The sequence below is a fragment of the Meleagris gallopavo genome, chromosome 1 (assembly GCF_000146605.3).
Source record: "Meleagris gallopavo isolate NT-WF06-2002-E0010 breed Aviagen turkey brand Nicholas breeding stock chromosome 1, Turkey_5.1, whole genome shotgun sequence".
In the NCBI taxonomy this organism is placed as follows: domain Eukaryota; kingdom Metazoa; phylum Chordata; class Aves; order Galliformes; family Phasianidae; genus Meleagris; species Meleagris gallopavo.
This window is the reverse complement of record NC_015011.2, coordinates 95,763,707-95,773,190: the sequence shown is the minus strand read 5'-3', so window position 1 is coordinate 95,773,190 and position 9,484 is coordinate 95,763,707. Positions and strand designations below refer to the sequence as shown.

The 9,484-nt window shown below is 34.8% G+C and overlaps 1 protein-coding gene across 1 annotated transcript in view; it reads left to right on the top strand.

Moving 5' to 3' along the window:
- The window catches only part of LIPI (lipase I), a 17,372-nt gene extending 8,451 nt beyond the window's left edge, over positions 1-8,921 (top strand). The window contains exons 6-10 of the mRNA XM_003202864.4: positions 156-323; positions 1,840-1,932; positions 4,441-4,552; positions 4,909-5,082; positions 8,600-8,921. Coding sequence (XP_003202912.2) covers positions 156-323; positions 1,840-1,932; positions 4,441-4,552; positions 4,909-5,082; positions 8,600-8,687 — 635 coding nt within the window. The 3' untranslated portion in view covers positions 8,688-8,921. The remainder of the gene's footprint in view (positions 1-155; positions 324-1,839; positions 1,933-4,440; positions 4,553-4,908; positions 5,083-8,599) is intronic.
- The last annotated feature ends 563 nt before the right edge of the window (positions 8,922-9,484 follow it).

Sequence of the window (9,484 nt, the reverse complement as noted above, 5' to 3'; positions counted from 1 at the left end):
TACATTCAACTAAAGTATAAGGTCAAATAAACAGGAAGAAAATCATGGCTAACAAAGAATGACTTAGTTAAATTGAAAACCTGGTTAATATCTTTTCTTTCCTGAAGAAAAATGATGATATATTACATGCGTATTTTATTTCTTCTTTCCTGAAGGTTTTCAGTATTTTAAATGTGACCATCAAAGATCTGTCTTCCTCTTCTTATCATCTTTGAAAAAGAAGTGCAACATAATAGCATATCCTTGTGCCTCCTACTCAGATTACAAGAGAGGAAAATGTGATGATTGTGAAGTTTTCCAACCACTGTCCTGTCCAGTACTGGGTAAGAACTACTCTTTCGTCTTTGAGATGGGTGAGATTTTCCAAGGAATTCAGACTTGCTCTTTCTGGGCTTTCTTTAAAGATCTGTAGAATACTGTTAAGGAATCAACAAGGTTGGTTGAGCTGCATAGTGTTTTAAACTGTTAAAAGTTTTAGGCTTTTTCTTCTTCATAGTTATCTCTGTTAGAGTACTGAATGTTCTTATCCTTTATTGGCTTTCTAGCTTGAAGTGGATTCAGAATGCATTTTCTCTTTATAGAGAAACTGCTTCTACTTAGTCCATCATGTTATGCTTTCATACTGTGCTATCATTCCTAGAGTGCCTGTGGTTTTTGTTTCAGAGTAATAATATTTATACCAACTTCATGGGGCTCTTATTTTTGAATTAAATTCTTATTTGTAGACTCTTTAGTTGTTTGGGGCTTTATTACTTTTAGAGAAGATCTAGAGACAGTTTGAAAGCAGCTACAGTAATGTGAGCATTTGCTAGATGGCAGAGCAGGATTTTCACTAGAATTACATTTTTAGAATATTTAAATAGAAGTTAACTTCCAATTCGTGCTTTATCTTCTTCACATCCTTAAATACATATATGAGATCAAGTCTGAAGACAAAGCACAGACATATCTCTATCCTACTTTATAATAAGAACCAGCTATTAAAGTACTTTATAATAGGACAAGATGACCTGAGTACTTTGCCAGAATGTTTACTAGCCATGTTTGATGCAAGCTGACAGAATGCCTGAGCTGGAGAAGGAGAAATATGTGACCAATCAGCTGACACCTTTTTTTTCTTCTTCTTTTTAAAATACCCATAAAACTAATAAGGAAATGGCAGGTTGCTGCATCTGGGCACTGGGTAGAAAAACTGCATCCTTCTGACACAGGCTCTTCCACTTGCTGTCTTGCAGTGATTTCTGCAGACTAGAACTAGCCCTCACTGTCCATTCTAGTTAAAGAAATGAGATACACAAAACAGTATCAGCTATTTTAGAAACAAGAACTATTGTCAAGACCCAAAATCAGAAAGCAAATTACATGAAATGAAAATACATTGCATCCAAGAGCTTAGGTGGTGTCATACATGTCTAATATTTTATTTATTGTATTTTATTAGAGAATACCCACAGGGTTTAAAAATGCTTACTTTAATGATTCAAGAAAGAAGAATTTTACTAAATGTGAACCTGTTCTGTAATTGTTCCCTCCAAATATCTGAACTACCTTTTTAGGTTTGTACTTATTACCAGTGTTTTATAAACACTGCTTTTTTGAACTTAGCACTTAGTTAAATAGATTCAAAATATTGGATTATGATAATTTTAGTAATACTGATGTACGAGAAAAATGAAATACATATATATTACATTCTGTTATACTTAGGGGATTCCTGCATTTTCCAAGTCGATTATTTTCTAATACAATGTTTTAGAAAATTAAAGCCAAATCTGTCACTTTTGTATGTCATTATATTGCTAAATATCTGAAATAAAATATTTAAACATTAAATTTCAGGTTATTATGCTGACAGCTGGAAAAAACAGTTAAGTCTCAGGAATTCACCAACGAAAGCTTTTTTTGATACTTCAGATGAAGACCCATTCTGCAGTGAGTGACTGAATACACATGCATACACATATATACGCATATTCACAGCAAACATCATGAAGTGTTATGGTTATCATTTGTTAGCTGATTTGAAGTGAATGCACTCTAGGAGTAGAAAGGTATTGTTCAGTGCAGTATGAAAGGGTGGAATAAACCATGAGTTAAGCATAAGTTTGGAGACTGGGGCAGGGAGAAGAGTGATTATGGCAGAAGAGCTAGAACTGAGAAAGAAATATGACTTTAAAAGTAATGAGCTGTACTGTCAGAGGAATAAGGAAGCCAAAAAATAAGAATCAAATGACAGTGAAAAAAATGGACTGAGTGAACCTGCCTAGATGGAATAATTACTATCATTTTCAGAGAGCAGTACCTTGGGGCCGTGGCTGGAGGAAGAAACACTTGTATGCTCCTCCCTAGCAAGGGAAGTGTACAAAGTAAACTAAAGCTACTCTTGCTTTTTAAGTTCTGCATCTCCATGTGAGGAAAACAATGGAACAAAAAGCTAGCTAACTTTATTAGGGTTATGCTACACTGAAATGAACACTCATGGCATGCGGTTCAGCTAGAACAGTTTAGATATTTACCTCTCCATCCAGAGGGCTAAATTCTCATCTAATTTCTGTTTTTATCAAGAGACTTTACACTCTGCTTCTAATCGATAATGTTACAAGTTCTTTGATTTGGTGCATAAGGATGAGCTTAGATAGAATTCAAGTGAAATCAAGTTATCCTATTAGCTTTTTCCATAATCTTGGCTAGTTTTGTGACCAGAGACTGAATATCTCTTGCTACTACCTTAACTGTGCTTACTTGCATCACCATTTCTTCCAAAAAGCTTGGGAGATGTTAATGAAGTTGTTATAGATACTATATAACATGGTGTATGGTGTATCAGGGTTATTTATACAGCTGACCGATTAAAAAAGTTGTCTTGGTATGCAGTGAAAAAGACTTGGACAACAAAACCCAAGGTACAAACTTCAATTTGCTTACATATATGCATTCAGTGTGGCAGATGGAGTATGAAGAATATTTGGGTTGCTGATTGCATTTCAAGTGTGCCAAGATTAATATTGCAGAGGCGCACTTTGCACACTCCAGAATCTTCCCAATCCTTCTTCACTAAACCACCCAAGTCAAATCTCCCACTGGCCCTTCCTGACTCACAGAAGAAAAATAATTCCTCTTCCCAGTGATCTTTCTGCTGAACCTATACGCTTGCTAACACCACTCATCTCCCCATATTAGGTCGGCTTCGAGTTTGCTCTTTTATGCTCTTAAGGCTGAATGGGCCACTAGTTCTCCATGCTTCATTCCTTCCAGAGAAAAGTATGGCTTTGCTTTGCTTTCATAATTGTTAATTGTCTGGGCATTTATCAGAGATCCACGTAGGGAGAATCCTGGTTCTTCCTGGTGGAAAGAATGTAACACAGAATATAACACAGACGACATACAGTCGTCTGGAACAAGGGTGACAGAAGAGAGAAAACAGGGTAATACTACCAAACATAGGAGATATGTGGAAAGGAATAAGAAGTGTTGTAACGACAGCATAAGTTTTAGAGAAAATATGCAGAGTTATAAATAAAAATAAGTCTAATAAACTGGTCTGAAAAAGAGGGAATTTACTAACTAAGCCTTATTTGAATTCTTAGATGTTTAAAAACATGAGAAAATAGACATAAACAAGAGTCTGTAAACTAAGCTAATACTGTAAACCTGACAGGACAAGCTTTTCATTCAAGGTGAGGCTTGGTCTCTTAGGAGGGAATGTCAAAGATAAACATCAAATAAAAAAGACAAAAAATTTGAATTGGCTTCCTTACTTAGTAAAGCTGTATCTCCTCTGGATAGCCATAGCACAACTACAGTATGAGTGGTGGCTGCAGAAGTACACTAGAAGGCCAGGTCAGAGTTTCTTAACATGTGGCAGGACAGATCAGTGCTGTTCTCCAGAACAATGTCTCTCTTCAGCAGTTGCATCCTGACTGATCTGCTTACCTAGATAACCTCCCACCTTGCCAATCCATAAAGCTTGCATGAATGCTGTTCCCCTCTCTTTCTGCCAACTACCTCTTCTATTTTCTGTACTCTATACTTTTGTAGATTATGTGGTAGTTTCACCACGTTAGTAACTCAAACATCTCCACTTTGCAAAGCTTGCCAAGAACTGAAGGTGCCACTTAGGACTTAGTTGTGCTTTGTTTATTTAGGCAGGTCAAACTCTTCATGTTAACTCTGACGAGTTTTTTTTTTCTTATGCAAATCTTTTCCATATAAAAATTGGAAGAAATTACACATTAATTACACAGAACTCTAGGCAGCCATTTGGAAGAAGCTACTTTTTTTTTTTTTTCCAATAGCCTTTTTATTTTGGTTTGAGCTGGTATCTTGGAAGTAAAGGATCACTATTACTACCCAGTAAATACTTTTGGCAGAGTGCTACTAGCAGTCATAACTGTTGAGGTTCATTCCTTGGATCTTACTATTTCCTATTTCTTTTTGCAGCGTACAACTATTTACTGGATATTACTACTTGGAATAAAAGCATCAGAAGAGGTTTCATTAAAGTTAAAATAACAGATTATGCTGGAAATACAGTTGAGTCACAGATGAATCAGTACGTCATTATTTGTTTCTAAATCTTTTGTTATCTACTTACCAACTAATTTCCTGAGTTTCCTAATCCTTGCTTCAGACTTATTAGTCTAAGTCTAAAGTTATCATCAAGTTGTCTAGTCAGCTCCTTTTCTTGGATCTGATATGGCTCAGTGTCAGAGGCAACACTCCTCATACTGAAATGATCCTCTCTCTCTTCACAAATTATGCCCCTGAATCCAGTTCTCGGTGTCATCATTCTGAATGCTCTTAGGTGATCCATCCTGCAAGACCTCTGCTCTTAGTAATAATTATTAATAATAATGAATATTTCCTAGATTAAAAAAAAATCTGACTGGAAATGATATTTTTCTTTAGTGAAGTGACGACATTTCAGCAATACAAAAGAGTCAAAATATTAACTGGATTTTACCAGGATTTTGAGAAAATATCCAAAATTTCATTGACTTTTTCTACGAAGACTTTAGTAGGCCAGAAATACAAGCTTAAGATTCTTCAGATGAGACTGAAAGCTCTTAATAATCCAGAAAGGTAAGTGTAATGCATTCAAGTTGTGTATCAGCCAGATTGCTCAGGACGTTTCCCCAGAAATTTGTACTTGCCTCTATTGATTTTTTTATTACATATTCATAAATGCATAAGTATCCTTCTAATCCTTTCTCAAATTCATCATATGGAAGAAGTGTTCTGTACATCAATGTTTAATGCACAGCATCCTCAGTTTGTATCTCTTGAGCCTGTAGAAGTCATGCATGTTCCTTATTACAGCAGGCTGTTGCTGCTTTCAGGTCTGCAGGAGCTCTTAAGGACCACTTATGTAAGCCAGCCTGACTTAAAGCAGGAGACTGCATGGTGAATTCTCTTCCTGGAGATGAATTTTATGAAGCACTTTTCTTATTTTAATTATGTGCCTGCACACAGCTTTTCACATTCAGTTACAGAATGGAGCACTTTAGATACTTTGATGACTGGAATAAGCTTTTAGTCCCGTGGCTGATGGTAAAGATCCTCCAAGACCGAAACATACAGTCTGTGCTTGTCTTCACTTAAAATGAAATAATCAGTGCTTATTATACTGATTGCTGCTACTACCCTTTCATTATTTATTTATGTTTTCAAATATTTTAGCAGCATTACTATCTATACATTCATTTTTCAAGTCTCAAAGTTACTTGTACCATAGCATTAGCAATTACGTTTTTAATTTTCAGCTCGTGATAATAGTGTATTACAAACAATAATTAAGAAATGCACTGGAGTAGCAGCATTACTGTGTTTTAGAGTTATTACATATATTTGTTTCATATGAAGGCAGATTCAACAAAGACCAAATTTAAAATAAAATCTGCACAATGGGTATTAGGAAAAGTTTCTTTACTATGAGTGTACTTAGACACTAGAACAAGCTTCCTAGGGAGGTGGTTGATGCCCCATGGATGTCACTGTTCAAGAATTTGAACAATGCCTTCGGTAATATGCTTTAACATCTGGTTAGCTCTGAATTATCAGGCATTTGGCTTGGTGACTTTCAATGTCCCCTTTCCTTCCCTTCTGATCTTCCTTTCCCTTCCAGTCTTCCCATCTTCCCTTCCCTTCCCAAATAACTAATGAGTGGGAATATTCTTTCATTTATACTTACTTATATTCTACTTACAGTGAATATTCCTTTTTGGTTTTCATGCCTTTTAGTCAGACTCTTCTTACTTTTAAAGTGAGATGTACTTGGTTTAATATAAGATCCCCTAAAATCCTTATGGAGCTTTATCAGATGGCAGTCATATAGGCGCATTTGATGTTTTAAGATAATGATGGAAAGAAGTGTGTTGAATCAGCATGTGAAGGTAATTTAAATGCATATGTTACATCGCCATTGGTTAGTATAATTACATAATTGCTCAATGTAATTGTAACTACCTATATTTACCTTATTTAGTTACATGTAATTACACCAATTACCTGAATACAGGATAATCAACTAGAAACTACTTTAAAAATATTTAAATTATTCACATAACAAACTAGTAGATGAAAAACAGGAACAGATGCAGAGATAAAAGACAATAGGAGTCTCACTCTCCTCTGATTTGAGTTGATAGTGAACAGTGGGATATCACTGAAAATTGTTTACTGACACATTATTCGCAAAGATGGTGTGTAAACGTGGGAGTGCTAAGGAATACATATAATTTTCGGACTCTTCTTCTAATTTCTAAGGTAAATCATTCTGGCTCACACATAAAAACAGCTTTTGTAACTTGTATGTATCCCGGTGTCAGTTCTCACTAAAACCTCTTGAATCTGTCAGTCAGGTTAAACTCAACTGACAGAGAAGGTGAATGTTTCAAAAAATATTTATCTCAGCTTTTTTTTTTTTTTCCTTTTAATTAAAAGCAAGAACAGGTATAACAGAAAAGACCTTATTAATATCTCTACTGAACAAAAGAGTGGACTAAGCCCTTGCTTTTTAGTAGACATCAGAGAAGCCACATGGAGTGAAAGTTTCTGAATGCCTCACTTCCCCAAAATATTTGTGTTTTGTTTCTTCTTTGGAGAACCAAACCTACTCACCACACTCCCATTCCTTGTACTTGATAATGACAAACTTAGATGGATTTCACTTTAAATGAGATACAGTATGTTGGAAACCATGTTTTTATTCCTAACATTCATCATCATGTCTAAGTACTATATTCCCTGTGATTAGATAGAATCCTTCCCAAATGAACTCTTTTGGAGAACAGGCTATGCGAACATACTTGGCTGTTGTGTTGCAATTGTGCTGAAATGCAGCATTGTGAACTGAAATTAAACTCAAGAAATGTATCCAAGTAATAATCTTACATTATTCTGGTTGAAATTTTGTCCTCTAAATTTTTTCACAGGCCTTTTAAGGATTTTTAAAATGCTTTCGATTTCCGTGCTTTCATGTCTTTTTTTCTCCCTCTACAAAAATAATACAAGACTAAACCATTACATTCAAATCAAAGCAAATTGTGGACGAGGGACTGCATTAAATTCTATTTTGCATTGTACAAAATACCAGGATTTGTCTTGATCATCTTAGTTGTAAAATCTACTGCCTTAGCTTTGTGAGGACTTTGATGAGACTCAAAAATCTGTCAGTATCCCATGCAGGTGAGTGAAGCCATCACTAGTTGGAAATCTTACATTAATGGGCAATAGCAAAGGTACCTATTCTTTCTTGGCTTTTTTCCCTCAGTTGTTTCACTGTATGTGTCAGTTCTGTGTGAATTGTGTTGTACAGCCAGTTCAAACCAATGCAGATCATTTTGAATAAAATAAGTAACATAGTTTATGTCCCTTTAGAGGAAAGGGTGTGCTAGTCATTTGCTTGTCCAATCTAGCTCACACTATTTATCTTTAGTAGATCGTGAAGAACCTACTAGCTATCATCTCTGCCCTAAATGTGCAGTTAGCTTCCTTTGACATCAAAAGGTAGAATTCTATGAGTAAGAGGCACCTTTCATGACATCTGTATGTGTTTGTGTAGTATTGCACAGTTCTGGATTTTCTAGGCATTTGACGACAAATTACTATTCTGCATGAAACTTTCTTGTACATGCTCTCGTTACATCCAAAAAACAGAAATAGTGTTAAGATGCTTTCTTTGGAATGAAAGAAGAAAAACTTTCATAGCTAGGGAATTCAAAATAAATTGAATTTCCCAGAGTTCACATGAACTGGGCTGTGCTTGGACCATTGTTCTAAATAATCAATTTTAATTTTAATTTTAATTTTAATTTTAATTTTAATGTTAGTAGCTTTTGGTTCAGACTAATATCAGACTCTTCATACTCATGCTACTATGCTTCATCTATCTGATGTCCTGGTTGTTTATAGTCTGGCAAAACTACGCTAGTGATGTATTATATAGGGTATAAGCTTAGACGAGAAGACATTTTTTGTTGTCCTGAGTACCATCTCTGAGAAGTGGTAAATACTGGAATTGTAATTCAGATACAAAAGATTTTTCAATTAATTTTAAAATTTCTGTTATGCACATTTTTTTCTGTTTTTACTTTCATAGGCTACAGCTGTGCAGATATGATTTTGTACTAATGGAGAATACTGAACTGACCTTCAAACCTATCCCCTGCCCAGAGAGGAGTACATGAAGAGAGAGAGAGCTTCCACTAACATAATTTCTCTCATGGAAATGACATTTTGATTCTTCCTCAGGATAAAGACTGCAACAAGAGGAAATGAGATAAGCTAGATTTATTTTCAAGAGTCTATGTGGTAATATGTATTACTTCCTTTTAGTGCCTTAGGGTGAAATTCATTGAAATGTTCAGATACCTCTGCATTTCAGAAATTTTAATAAAATAAATGTATCATGGTAAAGAACATACAATGATCTATTAGTTATTATTTGTTAGCAGTGAGACAACTACTGAATTAAAGATGAATTATCTGCATAATCTTGGCACATTATTAATCAAGTCATACATATATTTAATTATTTATTATTTATAATGGATTTTACATTGAAACATAATTATCTGTCTACAAAGTGAATTTAATATACTGTACATGTGATCTACAGATCTAATATACAGCGGTTTTGCTGTGCTATGTTCACTGGATAAATTAATCCACATTTTCTCATTGTTTAATGTCTCAGTCTCTAAGAACTGAACAATAAGATTTGTGAGCACATACATAAATTTGCTGTTTAAATCAATTATCTTTATCCTCATCCAAGATGAATATCATTGCACCCACTCAGATCTTTTTCTATAAAAGTTATGGACAGGGCAATGATGTTTCAGATATGAAGTAATTCTAAAGTCTATTCTGAAGAGAACAAAGATGAAATATATGCATTTATATTCTATTTCAGTTTGGGGCTCTTCCAATTAGAACTGCTGCTCAGGTTAAAATTGGTGACAGGTTTTCACTTATTTAAGGA